Raw genomic sequence first — 21,184 nt, forward strand, 5'->3', positions numbered from 1 at the left:
TGCCCTGCCCTTTGTGGGATCCCCTTTTCCCCACGGGAATGCCCGGCTGGCGTTCGCCGCCTGCCCTGCTGCTGCTGGAGGGGCTGCGCGGGGAGGGCGCGCTCCCTGCTAACGCGGCGTTCCGCTCGCCTTCCTTTCCGTGCCCATTCCAGACCTACCAGGTGGACCTGAAGCCCAACGGCTCCGAGATCACGGTGACGAACGACAACAAGCGGGAGTACATCGAGTACGTGCGGGCGGGGGGGTGCATGCAGGGGAAGCACCGGGGGGGGTGAGGTGAAACCCTGCGGGAGGAACTGGAGCCAGGAGGATGGGTAAGACCCACACTAATGAGGACCTCTGTCCCCTTATCCCTCTGTCTGTCCCCTTGTCCCTCTGTCTGTCCCCATGTCCCTCTGTCCCCTTGTCCCTCTGTCCGTCCCCTTGCCCCTCTGCCTGTCCCTTTCTATGTCCCTCTGTCTGTCCCCTTTGTCCCTCTATCTGTCCCCTTGTCCCTCTGTCTGTCCCCTTGTCCCTCTGTCCCCTTGTCCCTCTGTCTGTCCCCGTGTCCCTCTGTCCCCTTTGTCCCTCTGCCTGTCCCTTTCTATGTCCCTCTCTCTGTCCCCTTGTCCCTCTGTCTGTCCCCATGTCTCTCTGCCCCCTTTGTCCCTCTGTTTGTCCCTCTGTCCCCTTGTCCCTCTCTCTGTCCCCTTTGTCCCTCTGTCCCCTTGTCCCTCCCTCTGTCCCCTTGTCCCTATGTCTGTCCCCTTGTCCTTCTGTCCCCTTGTCCCTCTGTCCCCTTGTCCCTCTGTCTGTCCCCTTGTCCTTCTGTCCCCTTGTCCCTCTGTCCCCTTGTCCCTCTCTCTGTCCCCTTTGTCCCTCTGTCCCCTTGTCCCTCTGTCTGTCCCCTTTGTCCCTCTGTCCCCTTGTCCCTCCCTCTGTCCCCTTGTCCCTCTGTCTGTCCCCTTTGTCCCTCTGTCCCCTTGTCCCTCCCTCTGTCCCCATGTCCCTTTGTCCCTCTGTCCCCTTTGTCCCTCTGTCCCCATGTCCCTCTGTCCCCTTTGTCCCTCTGTCCCCTTGTCCCTCTGTCCCCATGTCCCTCTGTCCCCTTGTCCCTCTGTCCCCTTTGTCCCTCTGTCCCCTTTGTCCCTCTGTCCCCATGTCCCTCTGTCCCCTTTGTCCCTCTGTCCCCTTGTCCCTCTGTCCCCTTGTCCCTCTGTCCCCTTGTCCCTCTGTCCCCTTGTCCGTCCCTCTGTCCCCTTGTCCCTCCCTCTGTCCCCTTGTCCCTCCCTCTGTCCCCTTGTCCCTCCCTCTGTCCCCATGTCCCTCTGTCCCCTTGTCCCTCTGTCCCCTTTGTCCCTTTGTCCCTCTGTCCCCATGTCCCTCTGTCCCCTTGTCCCTCTCTCTGTCCCCTTGTCCCTCTCTCTGTCCCCTTGTCCCTCTCTCTGTCCCCTTGTCCCTCTGTCCCCTTGTCCCTCTGTCCCCTTGTCCCTCTGTCCCCTTGTCCCTCCCTCTGTCCCCTTGTCCCTCCCTCTGTCCCCTTGTCCCTCTGTCCCCTTGTCCCTCTGTCCCCTTGTCCCTCTGTCTGTCCCCTTGTCCTTCTGTCCCCTTGTCCCTCTGTCCCCTTGTCCCTCTCTCTGTCCCCTTGTCCTTCTGTCCCCTTTGTCCTTCTGTCCCCTTGTCCCTCTGTCCCCTTGTCCTTCTTCTCTGTCCCCTTGTCCCTCTCTCTGTCCCCTTGTCCCTCTCTCTGTCCCCTTGTCCTTCTGTCCCCTTTGTCCTTCTGTCCCCTTGTCCCTCTGTCCCCTTGTCCCTCTCTCTGTCCCCTTTGTCCCTCTGTCCCCATGTCCCTCTGTCCCCTTTGTCCCTCTGTCCCCTTGTCCTTCTCTCTGTCCCCTTGTCCCTCTGTCCCCTTTGTCCCTCTGTCCCCTTGTCCTTCTCTCTGTCCCCTTGTCCCTCTGTCTGTCCCCTTGTCCTTCTGTCCCCTTGTCCCTCTGTCCCCTTGTCCCTCTCTCTGTCCCCTTGTCCCTCTCTCTGTCCCCTTGTCCCTCTGTCCCCTTGTCCTTCTGTCTGTCCCCTTGTCCCTCTGTCTGTCCCCTTGTCCTTCTGTCCCCTTGTCCCTCTGTCCCCATGTCCCTCTGTCCCCTTTGTCCCTCTGTCCCCTTGTCCCTCTGTCCCCATGTCCCTCTGTCCCCTTGTCCCTCTGTCCCCTTTGTCCCTCTGTCCCCTTTGTCCCTCTGTCCCCATGTCCCTCTGTCCCCTTTGTCCCTCTGTCCCCTTGTCCCTCTGTCCCCTTGTCCCTCTGTCCCCTTGTCCCTCTGTCCCCTTGTCCGTCCCTCTGTCCCCTTGTCCCTCCCTCTGTCCCCTTGTCCCTCCCTCTGTCCCCTTGTCCCTCCCTCTGTCCCCATGTCCCTCTGTCCCCTTGTCCCTCTGTCCCCTTTGTCCCTTTGTCCCTCTGTCCCCATGTCCCTCTGTCCCCTTGTCCCTCTCTCTGTCCCCTTGTCCCTCTCTCTGTCCCCTTGTCCCTCTGTCCCCTTGTCCCTCTGTCCCCTTGTCCCTCTGTCCCCTTGTCCCTCTGTCCCCTTGTCCCTCCCTCTGTCCCCTTGTCCCTCCCTCTGTCCCCTTGTCCCTCCCTCTGTCCCCTTGTCCCTCTGTCCCCTTGTCCCTCTGTCCCCTTGTCCCTCTGTCTGTCCCCTTGTCCTTCTGTCCCCTTGTCCCTCTGTCCCCTTGTCCCTCCCTCTGTCCCCTTGTCCCTCTCTCTGTCCCCTTGTCCTTCTGTCCCCTTTGTCCTTCTGTCCCCTTGTCCCTCTGTCCCCTTGTCCTTCTTCTCTGTCCCCTTGTCCCTCTCTCTGTCCCCTTGTCCCTCTCTCTGTCCCCTTGTCCTTCTGTCCCCTTTGTCCTTCTGTCCCCTTGTCCCTCTGTCCCCTTGTCCCTCTCTCTGTCCCCTTTGTCCCTCTGTCCCCATGTCCCTCTGTCCCCTTTGTCCCTCTGTCCCCTTGTCCTTCTCTCTGTCCCCTTGTCCCTCTGTCCCCTTTGTCCCTCTGTCCCCTTGTCCTTCTCTCTGTCCCCTTGTCCCTCTGTCTGTCCCCTTGTCCTTCTGTCCCCTTGTCCCTCTGTCCCCTTGTCCTTCTTCTCTGTCCCCTTGTCCCTCTCTCTGTCCCCTTGTCCCTCTCTCTGTCCCCTTGTCCCTCTGTCCCCTTGTCCTTCTGTCTGTCCCCTTGTCCCTCTGTCTGTCCCCTTGTCCTTCTGTCCCCTTGTCCCTCTGTCCCCTTGTCCTTCTGTCCCCTTTGTCCTTCTGTCCCCTTGTCCCTCTGTCCCCTTGTCCCTCTCTCTGTCCCCATGTCCCTCTGTCCCTTTGTCCCTCTCTCTGTCCCCTTTGTCCCTCTGTCCCCGTGTCCCTTTGTCTGTCCCCTTTGTCCCTCTGTCCCCATGTCCCTCTGTCCCCTTTGTCCCTCTGTCCCCTTGTCCTTCTGTCTGTCCCCTTGTCCCTCTCTCTGTCCCCTTGTCCTTCTGTCCCCTTGTCCCTCTCTCTGTCCCCTTGTCCCTCTCTCTGTCCCCTTGTCCCTCTCTCTGTCCCCTTGTCCCTCTGTCCCCTTTGTCCCTCTCTCTGTCCCCTTGTCCCTCCCTCTGTCCCCTTGTCCCTCTGTCCCCTTGTCCCTCTCTCTGTCCCCTTGTCCCTCTCTCTGTCCCCTTGTCCCTCCCTCTGTCCCCTTGTCCCTCTGTCCCCTTGTCCCTCTGTCCCCTTGTCCCTCTGTCCCCTTGTCCCTCTCTCTGTCCCCTTTGTCCCTCTGTCCCCATGTCCCTCTGTCCCCTTTGTCCCTCTGTCCCCTTGTCCTGCTGTCTGTCCCCTTGTCCCTCTGTCCCCTTGTCCCTCTGTCCCCTTGTCCCTCTCTCTGTCCCCTTGTCCCTCTGTCCCCTTGTCCCTCTGTCCCCTTGTCCCTCTCTCTGTCCCCTTTGTCCCTCTGTCCCCTTGTCCCTCTGTCCCCTTGTCCCTCTGTCCCCTTGTCCCTCTGTCCCCTTTGTCCCTCTGTCCCCTTGTCCCTCTGTCCCCTTGTCCCTCTGTCCCCTTGTCCCTCTCTCTGTCCCCTTTGTCCCTCTGTCCCCATGTCCCTCTGTCCCCTTTGTCCCTCTGTCCCCTTGTCCTGCTCTCTGTCCCCTTGTCCCTCTCTCTGTCCCCTTGTCCTTCTGTCCCCTTTGTCCTTCTGTCCCCTTGTCCCTCTGTCCCCTTGTCCCTCTCTCTGTCCCCTTTGTCCCTCTGTCCCCATGTCCCTCTGTCCCCTTTGTCCCTCTGTCCCCTTGTCCTTCTCTCTGTCCCCTTGTCCCTCTGTCCCCTTTGTCCCTCTGTCCCCTTGTCCTTCTCTCTGTCCCCTTGTCCCTCTGTCTGTCCCCTTGTCCTTCTGTCCCCTTGTCCCTCTGTCCCCTTGTCCCTCTCTCTGTCCCCTTGTCCCTCTCTCTGTCCCCTTGTCCCTCTCTCTGTCCCCTTGTCCCTCTGTCCCCTTGTCCTTCTGTCTGTCCCCTTGTCCCTCTGTCTGTCCCCTTGTCCTTCTGTCCCCTTGTCCCTCTGTCCCCTTGTCCTTCTGTCCCCTTTGTCCTTCTGTCCCCTTGTCCCTCTGTCCCCTTGTCCCTCTGTCTGTCCCCTTGTCCCTCTGTCCCCTTGTCCCTCTCTCTGTCCCCTTGTCCCTCTGTCCCCTTGTCCTTCTGTCTGTCCCCTTGTCCCTCTGTCTGTCCCCTTGTCCTTCTGTCCCCTTGTCCCTCTGTCCCCTTGTCCTTCTTCTCTGTCCCCTTGTCCCTCTCTCTGTCCCCTTGTCCCTCTCTCTGTCCCCTTGTCCCTCTGTCCCCTTGTCCTTCTGTCTGTCCCCTTGTCCCTCTGTCTGTCCCCTTGTCCTTCTGTCCCCTTGTCCCTCTGTCCCCTTGTCCTTCTGTCCCCTTTGTCCTTCTGTCCCCTTGTCCCTCTGTCCCCTTGTCCCTCTGTCTGTCCCCTTGTCCCTCTGTCCCCTTGTCCCTCTCTCTGTCCCCTTGTCCCTCTGTCCCCTTGTCCTTCTGTCTGTCCCCTTGTCCCTCTGTCTGTCCCCTTGTCCTTCTGTCCCCTTGTCCCTCTGTCCCCTTGTCCTTCTGTCCCCTTTGTCCTTCTGTCCCCTTGTCCCTCTGTCCCCTTGTCCCTCTCTCTGTCCTCATGTCCCTCTGTCCCCTTGTCCTTCTGTCCCCTTTGTCCTTCTGTCCCCTTGTCCCTCTGTCCCCGTGTCCCCCTGTCTGTCCCCGTGTCCCTCTGTCCCCTTGTCCCTTTGTCTGTCCCCTTGTCCCTTTGTCTGTCCCCTTGTCCCTCTGTCTGTCCCCTTGTCCCTCTCTCTGTCCCCTTGTCCCTCTGTCCCCTTGTCCCTCTCTCTGTCCCCTTGTCCCTCTGTCCCCTTGTCCCTCTCTCTGTCCCCTTTGTCCCTCTGTCCCCTTGTCCCTCTGTCCCCTTGTCCCTCTGTCTCCTTGTCCCTCTGTTTGTCCCTCTGTCCCTTTGTCCCTCTCTCTGTCCCCTTTGTCCCTCTGTCCCCGTGTCCCCGTCTGTCCCCGTGTCCCTCTGTCCCCTTGTCCCTTTGTCTGTCCCCTTTGTCCCTCTGTCCCCTTGTCCCTCTGTCTCTCCCCTTTGTCCCTCTGTCCCCTTGTCCCTCTGTCTGTCCCCTTTGTCCCTCTGTCCCCTTGTCCCTCTCTATGTCCCTCTCTCTGTCCCCGTGTCCCTCTGTCCCCTTTGTCCCTCTGTCTGTCCCTTTCTGTGTCCCTCTCTGTCCCCTTTGTCCCGGTGTCTGTCCCCTTGTCCGTCTGTCTGTTCCCATGTCCCCTTGTCCCTCCCTCTGTCCCCTTGTCCCTTTGTCTGTCCCCTTGTCCCTCTGTGTCCCCATGTTCCTCTGTCCCCTTTTCCCTTTGTCTGTCCCCCTTGTCCCTCTCTCTGTCCCCGTGTCCCTCTCTCTGTCCCTGTGTCCTTCTATCCCCGTCTGTCCCCTTGTCCCTCTGTCCCCGTTTCCCTCTGTCTGTCCCCTTTGTCCCTCTGTCCCTGTGTCCCTCTGTCCCCTTGTCCTTATGTCTGTCCCCTTGTCCCTCTGTCTGTCCCCCTGTCTGTGCCCGTGTTTGTGTATGTGTTTACCTGTCTCCTGCAGCCTGGTGATCCAGTGGAGGTTTGTGAACAGGGTTCAGAAGCAGATGAACGCCTTCCTCGAGGTAAGGGCATCCCCCCCCCCGCTGCATCCCCTCTGCCCCCCTGAGGCTGAGGATCCTCAGCTACCGCCGGGCTCTGCCCTGGAATGACACGGGCTTTGCCCTGGCCTCTGCTCGCAGGGATTCACCGAGCTGCTGCCCATTGATCTGATCAAGATTTTTGATGAAAACGAGCTCGAGGTGAGTTCAAGGCCCAGGGCCGGGCTCCTGCCCGCGCCTCATCCCTGCCTGCCTCTTTGTGAGGGGGTTTGCACACAAGGTCCTTCGCTTGCAGAGGGGTTTGTCTCCCCAGTGATGTACTGCCACCCGAAAGCACAGCGATGTGTAATCGGTGAGGGCTGAGCACGTGCGTACAAGGGCCTGCGAGTCTCCTGTAGCTTCCCAGGTTGATGCCATGGTGCCCCTCCCTGTCCCTTTTGAGCAGAACACTGGCCCACAGCACAGTGTGGCTCCAGGAGCCTGGAATTCTCCTCCAGACTGTCCTAAGGGAAAGCTCCACCTCCCCTTTGCGTGTACATTCGCGCTGGTCGAAGACAGCGGAGGTTACACGGGCAACACCGTAACCGTGTCATTCCCTCCCTGTGCAGCTGCTGATGTGCGGCCTCGGCGACGTGGACGTCAACGACTGGAGGCAGCACACCATCTACAAGAACGGCTACTGCCCCAACCACCCCGTCATCCAGTGGTTCTGGAAGGTAAAGGCAGGAGGCCACAGCCCCGACACCCCCCCGCTGAGGCCGAGTACCAGCAGGGTGCAGAGCTGTGCCCCTTGTGCGTTTCCAACAGGCCGTTCTGCTGATGGATGCTGAGAAACGGATCCGGCTGCTGCAGTTCGTCACGGGGACCTCACGTGTGCCTATGAATGGATTTGCTGAACTCTATGGTGAGCAGAGCTGGTAACGGGGGCTTTCATGGGTAAAGGGCAGTACTGCTGCGTTACACATCCTCTGCACAAAGAACCAACCACACTCCTGTTTGCTTTAATGGAATTGTGACTGAGAGCTCGATACAACCAACACAAAATAGCTGTACAGCTCGTGGCAACATAAACCTTCAGTGGTACAGACAGCCGTGAGGAGATCCCTGTGGTGCCCAGCTACTCACGCTCCGTGTGATGTTTCGTTTTCACCCAGGTTCAAATGGTCCTCAGCTGTTTACAATAGAGCAATGGGGAAGTCCTGATAAGCTGCCCAGAGCTCACACATGGTAAGTCATAAAAGAGGAACATGAAATACCTTTGCTGTGCTGTTTTGCTGCCAGGGAAGGGGTGAGGTTTACCTCTGGATCGTACAGCATTTAGCAAGTGGGATACTCCGAAACTGTGACTGCGTGTGGCCGTGGCTGGCTTTAAAAGGCAAAGACGTGGACACGTGAAAGGCCAAGTCAATAAAGCAAGTGTAGGAGTAGGCTCTTCTGCTAAGGACTTTCTACTGCTATTAAAAAGTCACAACTCGGAGTCCTCACACCTCAGGACTCCTGTGTGTTAAAATGGGTGTCCGATAGAACAGGCTTTATTTTACAGCTGTTCTGGGATTGGCAAAACCAGCAGGAGGAACTGCAGTTTATGGTGTACTTGGTGTAATACGAGTGTGAAGACATCAGCTCTGTTCTGGGCTCTGTAAAGAAGCTGTGCTACGTAAAGGCCCTGAATCCTGGGGCAGCTCACTAAAAATGAGAGGTTACGAACTGTCCTCATTTAATCCTAATGTAGAGAGCTTGTAAGCGGTTAAGGCGTTCAATACCAGCCTTGTCTTACCTTAAATCCATGTTGTTGGTGTGCAGCAGAGTAACTTAACTAGTGCTGTGGAGGGAAACCAGCTTTCAGCCCATGGTCCTGCCATGAGCATCATCAGGGCCCAGAGAATAACAAGTTTTATTTAACACAAACACAGCCCCACACATTCCAAAGCCAACTCCTCCATTCACTCCTCAGTTACCTGTTCGATCGAACAGGACCATTTCAAGACCTCCTTTCGGGTGGTTCTTTTCTCCTGATGTTAGAGTACGTGGCCTGGGAATTCAGAGCATCTTTCCGAGCGTTACTGCCTTTTAGCAAAGAGGGAATGTTTCCCATCAGGTGCTTCCTTTGCTCAGGAATCGCCATGTCCGGCTCTGGACAGCAGCAGGCACGAGGCAGGCCCGGCCTCGGGGGCACCTGCGAGAACACAAGCGTTAGGTGGGTGAAGGACACGGCGGCGGTGGCACCGTTAGGACGACGAGATGTTCTCCGTGACCTTTCCTAGCTCTTTAGGAGGATGTGTCGTTTTCCATGGATTACCGAGTGATTCTTTCCCTTCTCCCCCCCCTCCCCAGCTTTAATCGCCTCGATTTACCTCTCTACGAGTCCTTCGAAGACCTGCGGGAGAAGCTCCTGATGGCGGTGGAGAACGCACAAGGCTTTGAAGGAGTGGATTAGCTGCCCCACCTCTCCCTGCGCACACTCTGCTTGGCCCCAGGGCCCGTGGTGACTCTGGCGCAGCCGTGCCCGGCGCTGCTTCACGGAGCAAACCCCACTGGCTCCCACTGCAGGAGTTGAACTGTGCCCTAGGGGTGCCGGCCCCGTGCCACGGACTGAGGCTGGTCCAGCAGGACTTGCTCTATTTATGTTGTGCCTCTGTAGGCAAAGCCCTTAATAAACATTTTACCTAATTTCTAATGGCAATGAATGGGATTAATCCTTTTCCAGGTATAGTATTCCAGCTCATGTTTACTTTTCCATTGATTTAGCCAGTTTCAGATTTTATTTCCTTACAATTAAATATCATCTACTTGGACAACTGAGCATTTTTCTTAATTTCGTACCAGACTGGAGGCCAGTGGCATTCTCTCAAAGCACACTTTGAGCCTCGTGTTCCCCAACCATGAAGGAGGTAGGAAGAGGCTGGGAAGCTCCTCGACGTGGCTGCGTGGCGAGAACAACTCCTCACTGAGCACAGCAGTGTTTTCCTGGCTCCAGAAGCACGGACTGGACGTTGCGTTGTGTATAAATACGGGGCTGGTTCCAGGCAGGGGAGCACCACACACCCCATAGCATGCCAAATCTCATGTCCAGTAACCAAACTGCTGCAGCACTGCTAATACCTACATGTACCATAACTACTACGTGGGCTAGGGTTGGCATCCAGCGTTTCACGTGCTGAACCCTGGCCCTACCTTTGTATCTCCCTTCCCTCTTTGGCGGCACTGGATGGATCCTGGCGCCGTGGGATTTGGCACTATGGAGAGCCAGCCCGTTTGGCTCAGCTCTGTACGTGTTCGCTCCCAACAGCTAACCGCCACCGGGGCTGGGTTGGTTTGGAACTGCACCGACTCTAAAGGCACTTTATGTAACCCATGGAAAGTCGTATCTGGTTTTATCAGCACATTAATGTGATTCTGTTCCTCCTCACTGCACATGTCTCTCTGGTGCAATATCTATCACTTGTGAACTTGGCTGCTGCTGCTGCTGCTGTATAAAGGAAACCCCCAGCTGTAGAGCTGAGCCTGCAGACATGGTTTTGTGATTTCTTTTTTACTTAATCACAAAGATTTATTTCCTGTCCTCTGCTCTCTCTCTCCATTTTGTTACCTCTGCCATGTTGCATGCCTGAACGATACTGTCTGAGTTGCATCTCTTTTGTGACGGATTAAAAGTGACAATTCCTACTTGATGCGCCCAAGTTCAGTGGTTGCCGCGCTGCCAGGGCGGGCCTGAGCTTTGCCCTCGCTTACCTGCACTCAGGGGTTTACCCCAGGAACCCAGAACTGCCTGTGAAGGACAAGACATGCCAGAGACGGTGTCACCACGCTGCCACCGGCCCTGAGCCCTGTCCTCACCATCCCCTGCACGGCTGCAGTACAGCCCCTCTGGCTGAGAACTGGAAAGAAAACTTCCTGCTGTGACAGTCAGCACACACACGTGTGCTCACAACACGTTCAAAGAGCCGACAGATCACGTTCTTTGAACGCAGGTTAACAGTAATTCCCTGTTAAACATTTGCTGCCATTCCTTTCTGACCTTTTACATGAAAAATGAGACGATCCAAACAGGTACACGGGATTTTGGGGGTGGCTGGAGGCTCCCTTCCTGTCCAGTGCCATCAGTTGGAACCGTACGAACTCTTGGTTGTGAACTGAAATGTAATCTCACATATGGCTCAAGGTTGTGAGCCTTCGGAACGGGTTTACTAACACTTCCATACATCAGAGCCCTTCCAGCTGTCTGGAGTTACACAACAACATCAGACTGGAAGGGAAATCGTTACTGCTTGTATTTGAAAGAAAACAGAACATCTTTATGAGCCACTCCCCTCACTAACCGGCACCCCAAAAGCATTTCCCAGGTACCAAAACAGCGAGACAAAGTCCACCCCATGAACTGTGGATAGTGTGCAGTTGGACTGCTATGCTTTATTGGAGAGAAGGGGGTTAATTCTTAGGAAGCAGCTTGATACCAAGCTTAAAGTGAAGGAGCCCTTGACTTCTAAGGTGTGCCACTAAAGTGGCAGCTTTGGGCTCACCTGTACAGATGTGCTACAGCCCCCTTTGCTGTGGTGCCCAGCAGTAAACCAGATGTGGCATTCACAAGACCACTTATGGGATAAGGCGAGGGGAACTGCTCTGCCCAGCCCCATTCCTGTGTGAAGCTGGTTTTGTGGCTATCCAAACCCCAGCTGTCACTGTCCTTACAGGGACACAAGCCCCTGCTGGCACACAGTGTATCTCCCAACTTAGATTCCATTCCTGGTGCCTGCATCAGTGGCTAAACCCCTTTTCACCAGCCGGAGCTGGGGTCCTCTGTGCTGTGACACAGCCCAGGAAGTGCCCTTCAGTTTGCACTAAACCATACGAGACTACACGCAGAGCCTGGCTGTGCAAAGGGGCAGCTCAGAGGACCTTTGCTACTTAATTTAACGTATCTAACCTGACTTCCAGCCTTTCCACCCGAAATCTACGTTTGAAGGCATCTTTCTGGGAACAAGATGTCATTTACTTAAAACATGCACAACACAAAGCAGCGAGCACGCCGGTGGGATTCATACCTCAGCCCTGTGCCTGTGTTAACGTAACGGCCCTACAAGTGCCCATACGATACGGTCACCAGTATGTGAGGTAGAATACAGGTACAATACCAGATTGGACTTCTGAAGGTGCACATTCATCTCCTCACCTTTCCAATGAAAGCCTTCCCTTTTCTATGCAGCATTACAACAAGAAGAAACCCACCAACCTTCACCCATCTGCTGCGATCTTACACTAGGAATAACACATACATGAAACACATGGGAAGCTTCTAGACCTGGAATCCAGGCAGGTGACTGTCACATACCTGTCCCTATCACAGCGCACCTCACGCCCGCCAGGGACCATCAGTGCAAACCACGCTTGGGCACGTGTCCATCAGCACTCACTGCTACCACCTCGTCTGCCCACACTGCTCCACACTTCCATGCTGGGCTCCTGGCCTGCTTCCACAGGGACTTCGCTGGTTTCCCCCGTGTTGTTAACGTGAAGCTGTAAACCCCAGCCTGCACCCACCCACAACGGCATCCCTGCTGCAGTTTCAGACTTCAGCCCGCTGCTCAGACTTGATACACTCTGGGGAATGGATTTATGGACAAAATCCTCCATTTGTTTTCTGAGGAGCAGTGAAAGAAGCTGCAGGTTGGGTTCCTGACAGCAAAACCTCAGTGTAATAAAACCAACTTGTAATGAAATGATGCAACTTCATCAAATACTTAATAAAGAGCTATGGAAGCCGCAGCATCTTATGCTTAAACTCTATTTCTTTGGCTTTGTTAAAACAGCAAGTGCCTGGAGGCCGCAGCTGGATGGCGCTGGGGGGCCCCTGGTCTATCGCACATGCACCAGTCACTGTTATGTAATTAAACACACCCTCCACACGCTCAGCTTCTGTCAAGTGGTTCCCAAATTGTTCCCCACGATCCCCATGGCACAATAACACCTCTGGCCTTCCCAGCCGTGCAAGATCTTGAGGTTCACAGGGGTCATTGTGCACAGCCTCCTTCATATTCAGAGAGGCTCTTCCCCACCAGAAGTGGCACAACTGAAGTGAGGTCAGTGGCTATGCAGTGCTCTCCAAAGAGCTATGGGCAGGTAGAACACAACCCCCCCCGTCTCTCCCAGCTTCCCACTGGCATCACCTCTGTTCCAGTGCAACACTCCACCAGGCTCCCATGAGAAGCTCTCTCAAGTTCCCCAACCCCGCAGAGACCACACAGCAGCACCTTCTCCCGTTTAAGCCATTCCCAAAATCCATGTGAATTGTCCATCCTTTTTCTTGTGTGTTTTGTGTCACGGCAGAGTTCTCTGCAGCCCACAGTAACATGCATGCCACAAACTAGACACCCCTCCTGCTGCTCCAGACCCAAGTTTCTGTTTAACCATACAAGTCAATGCATTGTAGTAAAGCCGTTTTCATCCTCAGTGGTACAATCCTAATGCTGTTGCACTGTGAACAACTTCTTAGTAACAGCAACGGAACTAAGGCTGCTTTTTCTAACTTAAAACCACACACAAACCAAAACCAGTGACAAAACCCCCACAAAACTCCCCAAACCTAACCAAAACCAGACAAACCACACTGTAAGTCACTTCTGATTTAACAGCTCACTTCACGAATACAGTAGGCTCCTCTTCAGCTAATACCAGGGCTTAAGAGAGTTGCAGATGGAATACATAGTCTGTCAGCCTTAACCACAGGATACGTAATAAATCATATCCTGGCTTCTAAGCTTCAAACGGAGCACAGCCTACACACAGCACTGATGTGATTTGCATGAATACACAGCAAGTTACCTGTCAAAGGAGTGCTTTAGGATCAAGGACTCACCGAAAGTAGTAGCAAAAGTAGTTTTAATGTGAATGTATAAAAGTGTGACTTTCAAGTTCAATGGTTCACTCTGGTACCGAGTGCATGGGTGAAGCATACCAAGGAAAAGAGGTAGAACTGATTTAGAATGAGACTGAAGAAACAAAAGGGAAAGGGAGACCCTCCCTTTGAGTCAAGCTTCAGACTAGACCCCTCCCTAGCCCAGGTGAGGCTGGACCTAGTGCTAGTCTCAGACCTGGTCAATGATTTCTGTCTAAAGGGTTACATATGCAAGATACCAGTAGAAGGTGATTTTAACATGATGTTGCAGAAGCACCAGGTCACCAGGGGTGGGATTTTGCACAGCTTTTGGCCTAGCAGCACTCTGCAGTTCAATGTGGATCACAAGGTGTAGCAGCACTTTGTAAATGCTAAATTAATCATCTGGATTTACTGCAGTCACAACAGTGACTTAGTTACAGATGCGAGGTGACAACACCCATGCTGCCCTTGCTGCACAGTACCTAAATCACGCACACAGACACTAGGACACATGCATGAAGACATACCCGGTAAAATCCCCTCAATTCGGTGGAATGCTCCCTTCAGACACCTCAGCACGTCCCAGCAGATGAGGGCTGAGGAGTGTTCAGCCAGGCCCCAGCAGCAGCTTTCACTTTGGTCTTCCAAAGCTCCCAAACTTGGCTGGGAGAGGCTTGGTTTAAGCTGAGTACTGCACGGGCACTTCCTCCCTGCCCTCTTCCCAGTGGGACGGCGAGGAGAATCAGAAAAAAAAGGGGAAAAAAGTGGGTTAAGAGCAGTTTAATAATTAAAATATAATAATAATAATGCAACAATAATAATGAGCGAGGAAGGAATAAATCCCCCCCCCCCCCCCAAAAAATAAAGCCAGTACAACTGCTCAGCACCCACTGACCAATGCCCAGCCTGTGTGCCTCCAGCAGCAATCAGCCCCTCCTGACACTACCTTTTCCAGTCTGGAATATCCCTTAGTCTGCTTCAGGTGGCTCCTCCTGGCTCCTGGTGCCCCTCCTCACTGGAAGAGGATGGGAAACTGGGAAGTCCTCGATTAGGGTTAGTACTGCTCAGCAACAACTAACATCAGCCTGTTCTCAGACTAAAGCCAGCACACAACTGTCTACCAGCTACTAGGAAGAAAACCAACTGTATCCCAGCAAAAACCAGGACAGGGGCATCCCACTCAGAGGGAGATGCTGGTGGCAGCCTGCTGCAAAATCCAGAGGGCTCGAAGTACCCCTGGAATTTTCCAAGTTCCAGTAACAATTCCACTCGGGCCATGACCAAGGTGAGGAACGTTCCCAGGCAGCCAGGGGATGACTGATTATTCCCACCATCACTTCCCCCCTTAGCCATCAAGTGTCAAGGGATGCTTCACCACCCAACTCATTACAGCAAGGCCAAGGCCTGATGGGAATTCCAAAGATCCCAGAGCGGCCCCAAGGGAGGGAATGACCCACCACAATACTTTCAGCTGCAATCTGAGAGGAAGAAAGGAAGAAGACAGCACAACATCACACATACCCCACCACCATCTGCTTCAGCAAGTGTCCAGGAGCCCAGGGGAGAAGAGGAACAAGGGCTGCCAAGGCGACTGAGAATAAAGGAATCTCTTGCTATGACCCAGAAACACCATCCAAAATCCTGCTCAGCTTCCCAATAGATGGGAATACCTGCTATTAATCAAGTTACTAGAGCTCACTAATGCTGCCACAGGGCTTCTTAGAGACACCAGCCCCCTAAATGACTCTGATTACTTGACTCTAGCAGCTACTATTGTGCTGGAGTAACTCAGCTGTGTTGCCGATTGACATGAGCAAACATCTTCGGGCTATAAGGGAGCAAGCTCCAGGTGATGCTGAAACATCAGATTAACCAGCTCTCTTTACAACAAAAGACTGCAATCAAAACCCACCTTGACATACACATCCTTACTGTGTGCCATTTGCATGTGGCTAGTAAGGGTTTGTTGCCCTTGAGAAACAAGCAACCACCCCCCATACCAGCACGTTCAAATCCCAGATCAATACCTACACAGCCACACTACTCCATAGCCACCCACAGGAGACGCTGCAGGAAGTAATGAATAGAGATTTCGTTTCTAATTCCAGCCCTGGAACCTGGTTGCTTCATATCCCGACAAGGGAAAAGTCCTACACTATCCCAGTGGATTCCTTTTCCGGCTGTCATTAATCACAGCAACCATCCCAGCTGAAGGTCCAGCTGGACAAGTACCTGATTTGCAGATGCTGCCAAAGCAGCTTAAGGAGAAGCAAATAGTAGTGCTTACAGCAAATGCACTTGAAAACCCAAGTGATGTGCAGCTCAGGGACCTGTACAGAGGTGATGCCTTCTGGTTTGTTGCACATGAATAGCCAAACAATTTATATCTAGTTAAAAATAAATAGCATCCGGTGCCATGGGAAATTGTGGTCGGAATTCCGGTGCAAAAGGGATTCCAGGCTGTAGCTAGGGAAAAAAAAAATAGACTAGAGAGAACACGGGAGTGCCCAAGCCAGGATCAGGCACCCGCTGACACCGGAACATTCCCTCTTTGTGCCCTGCTTTTGACTATGCTTCATCCACTTCACACAACGCCAGCACAGACAGACCTTCCAGCTAGTAGATGTTAATGACGCCAAATCCATGACGTATATTAGGACATGATTTAGGGACAGCACAGCAGAGCACTTGCGCACATGAGAATGACAGTTCTAGCTATACTTAATGAGTATTTGGGCACCAAAAACCTACTGGCCATCACAAAAGGCTGAAATGCCTTCAAAAACCTGCCCAACCCCTTTGCTTCAGCAATCTTGAGGACTTTAAATCCAGCTGAATGGGAAGCTGAATTTCCTGCTTTCCTTTCATTCCAGGGTTGACTCCACATAAACCCCAGTCACTGACATTTCTACATAATGCCATCAGGAGAAAGGCACCGGGGGTTTGCTATGGCAACCCAACAGGAACTGCTCCTGTTTCCAGCATCTCCAACACAAGGATCCCAAAGATAAATCATCTCTTCATGATTCCATTGGTTATTTGCCCAGCTTTTGATTGAGAGCCCTGTTCAAATTCAATTTCTTCTTGCTCAAATGCATCTGCCTTTTTTCCCCCTCAATTTCCTTTCTGCCATTTGCTGCGGGTGTTTCATTACCTTGACAGACTGAAGTGCAATACAACATAAACCCAAGACACATCATGACAAATACACTGCTCTGGATCTGGTTTCTGTCATATCTCAACCTTACCAACGCAAGGTTTTGGCTTTAACCTTCGGTGCCCTTCCCTCTCTGATAATGCTCTCTCAGTGATGTACAACTAGCTCTTACTAAGACCTTCACTTCAGCAGGAGCTGGACATGTGGTGGGTTTGCAGGTCTGACCATCTGGGAAACTGAAGCCTTGGATGATGGGTGCTGGTGGTTCAGTCAGTTGTTGAAGCCAAGGGAGCCTGATTTCTGAGGCAGGTGTCAGAAACAGGACTCTGGGAATATAAAGTATGGAATTATATATATTAACAGGGAGAGCAATCAGGTTAACCCTGCAATGTAGTCTTTGCCTAGCTTTTAGATGCTCAAACTGCAATTACCAAAGGAGGGGACCTCCTGCTATGCTCTGCTCTGGCGAGACTCCCCCCTGCAATCCTGCACCCAACTCTGGGGTCCTCAGTACAAGAGGGACATGGAGCTGCTGGAGCATGTCAAGAGAAGGCCACAGAGCTGCTGCAAGGGCTGGAGCAGCTCTGCTCTGGAGCCAGGCTGAGAGAGCTGGGCTGGGGCAGCCTGGAGAAGAGAAGGCTCCAGAGAGACCTTAAAGGAAGCTTATGGGAAAGAAGGTGAGAGACTTTTTCCGAGGGCCTGTAATATCAGGACAAGCACAGCATCGGTTTTGCCGCATACCTGCGGGAACAGTGGCACAAAGGTAAGGCCTCTGCTCGCTCTGCTAATTCTGACTCATTACTTGCTGCATGCTTTCACCTTTTCAGGCTCAGTGCACACTGTGTGTTTGTGGGTGCACCTCTGTGCTGGAAAACTGGCCACCCCAGTTCCCATTTCATAGAGCTGCCAATCCTGGAGGGGACAGAGGACACAACCGCTGCGAAATCAGTTCTTAAACAAAAGCAAACTTTGCCCCTCGGCCTGAAGTTAAAGGGTAACAGAGATGGACACGAGGTCCATGCTTGGCAAACACGGGTCGCATGCAGCGGGCAGACTCTGCTGTGCCTCTGAGGATTCTGGTTTGCTGCTGCACAGCTTCAGCTTTAAAGGCTTCTTTACACAGAACAAAACCAAAAGCACCCTTGGAAGCAACCAGAGGTAAATATTTTGTGCTAGTACAGGAATTCCCTCCCTCTGGAATTCAGGGAACTGCAGAGGTTCTTGTCCCCACAGCTGACAACATTTTCCCTACCAGCCAGTCATTTCCTTTGCTCCAGGGCTCCAGAACAACAGCTTGTAAGAAAAGTGTCAAGTTTTAACCAGTTCTGTGTCCTCATCCAGCACCCAGGTGGCTCAGTCTCTAATAGCAATGTCAATAGGAATGTGATTCCACGTTATCTCAATGCCTGTTACAACATGCAGCTCTTGGACTCACTGTTTCCCAATTGTGCCCCAGGCTTTTAAAGATAAAAAGGAGCATCCAGTCCAGATTATGAATTCTCTTTCCTCCCCTTGTATAAAGGGCTTTGTTACTTGAGAGCGAGGCAGGAAACACCTCCCTGGTGCTCCTTTCTTCTACTTGTCACAACAGTGCTGACCCCAACACCCCCAAGGCAGACATCCCATTAATCCCATGACAAGAAGCAGCCCAAGCCAAACCAAAGTGCTCCTCAGCAACAAGCCACGCTGACGACTGCTCTCCTGGCCTAAATGGGGGCAGTGACACTGTGCCAGAAGAATATGGACCAGAACAAGGGCAAAAGCTCTGTGTTGATGTGCTGTTAACAAGTACAAGCTTGGCGGCACACCAGCATAGGGAAGAAGTGGTAACAGCTCCAAATGCAACCAAAATGCAGATGTCTTTAATGGTTTTGGACTCTGAATTCTCACAGTAATGGAGATGCTGAGGTACTGTTTGCTAAGAAAACCTCTTACAGCTTTTAGAACACAAATTAATCAGGCCTGAAGCATAGGCACAAACACTAAGGAGAGTCAGTATCAGCTCTTCTAAACCAGAGGTTTGGACCAGAACTTGCATCTTCCCCACTGTGGACTCCAGGAAACAAGATCTTGCTTCATCTCTAACTTAAAGCCAAACGACAAGGGCCTCCAGCTTCCGAGGACACCCCTTCTCCTCTGAACGTTTCACAGCTGCCTTTGTGTCTGCTTTCTTCAGCCTTGAATGCAGGATCCAGGAAACTCAGATCAGAGCCAGTTCCCAAATCTCTGCTGCCTTCACGAGCACATCAAACCCCTGGATTACATCTGGTGCTACACACCCAGTACATACGGATAGTTTTACCATAAACAACTCTAGCATCACCTTGCACTGCTTTCCTGTGCCTCTACAAGAAAAAGAAGGGAAGAAAAGGGATGAAGCCTCTGTGCTACATCCACTCCCAGGCTCCTTCAGCTCTTGCTCACAAAGCCTGAACCACCACATTCCCTTACTCCCGCTCCTTTTGCCAGAGGACAAGTAGCTATCAAACCCAAGCCTACCACCAGTATCTGAACTCACAGTAGGAAGAATGGATGGAAGCAACTGAAGGCACTCTGAGGACATTACCGACTATTCACCACAGTTCAGGAAGTGACAGTTTCTTGCATTTCATATGGAACAACATGGAAACAAACACGACCTTCAGGGAAGTCAGAGGCTTTTCAATGCTTATGGCATGCACAAGTAAGGGTTTCCTAGGAAGTCCAGAGCACAAACTCAACAATATCCAACAACAGAACATGAATGGCATCTGACAGAGAGAGGTGAGGCTCATTTGACTGCCTCAACTTGAGGTCAATCTGCAGAAAGGATTGCCACTGGGTTTGCCTGTTGTACTCATGAAAAACGCCTTTTTCTTCCCCGTTTCCCTTTTTGCTCCAAGACTGATGTATATATACACATACATATCCTCCCCACACTGTACCTGTGCCCTGGCATGTGTTTAAATGGCTTTGTTTGAGCACACCTGCCCACATGCTGAAGGCCAGGAGTCCAGTGACCCAGCAGTCACTTCTGGGGGTCACCTACAGGCATCCTGTTTGTTCATGGCTGCTGGTATGGCTGCTGCTGGCAGAGCAGGAGGGGGCAGGAGGTGACACCCCCCCCCCCCCCCCCAAGAACTCAAAACAGGGGCTCAGCAAAACCTTTCACAGTGCAAATGGGAATGACAGCCTAAACACATTGGAAATGCAGCTATAGATCCTTGAGAAACTCCTGGGGACAGACTGACTCCATTCGATTGCCTCTCCTATAGCTTCATACTTGGTTATATGGGATGTGTATATATATATATATATCCCCTTCTACCCCATCAGCTTCAGTGCTTTAAGAGCCCATTGGATGTCTTGCAAATGCAAAAGCTCATATCAAGCAGATTCCCCTCTCTGAATGCCACAGCATCCTTCGGATTTGGAATGCCTGCTATTCTCCATACAGAAGCATTCCAACTCATTCCCAGTATCACACTTACTCCAATACCCATCACTTGAATAGGTGCTGGAGCAGAGAACCCCAATAAGCACTTTGCAACGGCCTGTGCTCGGTTCCCTCCTGCTCTCATGCTCCCAAGCACAGTGTCTGAAAGCTGGGATCACACTCCATGTGCTCTGTGGTTACACGGCCAGATCCCATCTCAGCTGCATTAGGACAGAAAGCTGGGATCACACTCCATGTGCTCTGGTTACAGGGCCAGATCCCATCTCAGCTGCATTAGGACAGAAAGCTGGGATCACACTCCATGTGCTCTGTGGTTACACGGCCAGATCCCATCTCAGCTGCATTAGGACAGAAAGCTGGGATCACACTCCATGTGCTCTGTGGTTACACGGCCAGATCCCAACTCAGCTGCATTAGGGCAGAAAGCTGGGATCACACTCCATGTGCTCTGTGGTTACACGGCCAGATCCCATCTCAGCTGCATTAGGACAGAAAGCTGGGATCACACTCCGTGTGCTCTGTGGTTACACGGCCAGATCCCATCTCAGCTGCATTAGGACAGAAAGCTGGGATCACACTCCATGTGCTCTGGTTACAGGGCCAGATCCCATCTCAGCTGCACTAGGACAGTCTCTGGTTGATCCCCCAGAGCCCCTGGCACTTCCCTGTTCCAATTTATGAACCCTCCTGCACTACCCGTTACCCTCAAAGAACCACTGTAAACTAAAGCAGTGCAGAGGGGCTTTCAGAAAAAGCCTTGGACAGGCCAAGACGTTCCCCCCCACCTTGGAACTGTACAAGTCTGGAAGCCCTGGGAAGGACAGGGATCGCCTGCTCCTAGAGCTGCTTTAAAAAGCTGGTTCTTAAAGCCCAAGCAACACTCATGGACCTCAGAGCCTTCACAAGCAGTTTCTCAGGGACACTGCCCCCCAGCTCCCGGGTGTTTGCTCTCCTGCTACCAGGGCAGCAGCTCTGCCGACCTTTAATCTCATGGCACCAACACATTTAAACTCCACCGCTTCAGGCCCACTGTGGCCAAGACAGCCACCAACCATCACACCTCCCACTGCCAAGTCCACATCCCTATGTGCTGCATCCATGTCTTTTAGATACACCCCGGGATGGTGACTCCAGCTGGGCAGCCTGTTCCAGAGCTTGACAACCTTTCTGGTGCACAAGTTGTTCCTAATATCCAGCCTAAACCTCCCCTGGTGCAACCTGAGGCCATCTCCTCTTGTCCTATTGCTTGTTTCTTGGGAGAAGAGACCAACAAATCACCCCAGAGGGTTTGTTCATTTACCTGAAGTTAAAGCAGAGCTCAATGCTTACAGAGGGCTGATAAGAAGGGTTAATATTTAATATGCTCAAGTTCATGTATGTGAAATAGCTGTGAGCAGCAGGAAGCCCCGAGAATACACCACCTCACTCCACCACGGGGAACGCATGTGCTTTTCCCCACCAGAAGGCTATTTCACAACATTCAAACCTAGGTTCCTCTCTGCCTATCTCGGGGGCTTGTAAAGCCCCACAGCCCCCAACAGGAGAACAGGCTCCCAGTGCCCAA

At 52.9% G+C, this 21,184-nt stretch overlaps 2 protein-coding genes across 8 annotated transcripts in view; one reads left to right on the plus strand and one right to left on the minus strand.

Annotated features, from left to right (window-relative positions):
* The window catches only part of NEDD4L (NEDD4 like E3 ubiquitin protein ligase), a 43,127-nt gene extending 34,297 nt beyond the window's left edge, over positions 1 to 8,830 (plus strand). For all 7 annotated transcript variants that reach the window (XM_061478886.1, XM_061478889.1, XM_061478887.1 and 4 more), the window contains 7 exons: positions 153 to 226; positions 6,117 to 6,177; positions 6,295 to 6,354; positions 6,762 to 6,869; positions 6,961 to 7,057; positions 7,308 to 7,380; positions 8,488 to 8,830. In XM_061478886.1, coding sequence (XP_061334870.1) covers positions 153 to 226; positions 6,117 to 6,177; positions 6,295 to 6,354; positions 6,762 to 6,869; positions 6,961 to 7,057; positions 7,308 to 7,380; positions 8,488 to 8,590 — 576 coding nt within the window. In that variant the 3' untranslated portion in view covers positions 8,591 to 8,830. The remainder of the gene's footprint in view (positions 1 to 152; positions 227 to 6,116; positions 6,178 to 6,294; positions 6,355 to 6,761; positions 6,870 to 6,960; positions 7,058 to 7,307; positions 7,381 to 8,487) is intronic.
* Positions 8,831 to 15,437: 6,607 nt separating this feature from the next.
* ALPK2 (alpha kinase 2) overlaps positions 15,438 to 21,184 on the minus strand; it is a 41,968-nt gene continuing 36,221 nt past the window's right edge. The window contains exon 11 of the mRNA XM_061478790.1: positions 15,438 to 16,510. Within this exon, the coding sequence (XP_061334774.1) occupies positions 16,294 to 16,510 (217 nt within the window). The 3' untranslated portion in view covers positions 15,438 to 16,293. The remainder of the gene's footprint in view (positions 16,511 to 21,184) is intronic.

The sequence above is a fragment of the Pezoporus flaviventris genome, unplaced genomic scaffold (genome assembly GCF_033815535.1).
Source record: "Pezoporus flaviventris isolate CSIRO_AGI_PZ_B2104156 unplaced genomic scaffold, CSIRO_AGI_Pfla_v1 ptg000132l, whole genome shotgun sequence".
In the NCBI taxonomy this organism is placed as follows: domain Eukaryota; kingdom Metazoa; phylum Chordata; class Aves; order Psittaciformes; family Psittacidae; genus Pezoporus; species Pezoporus flaviventris.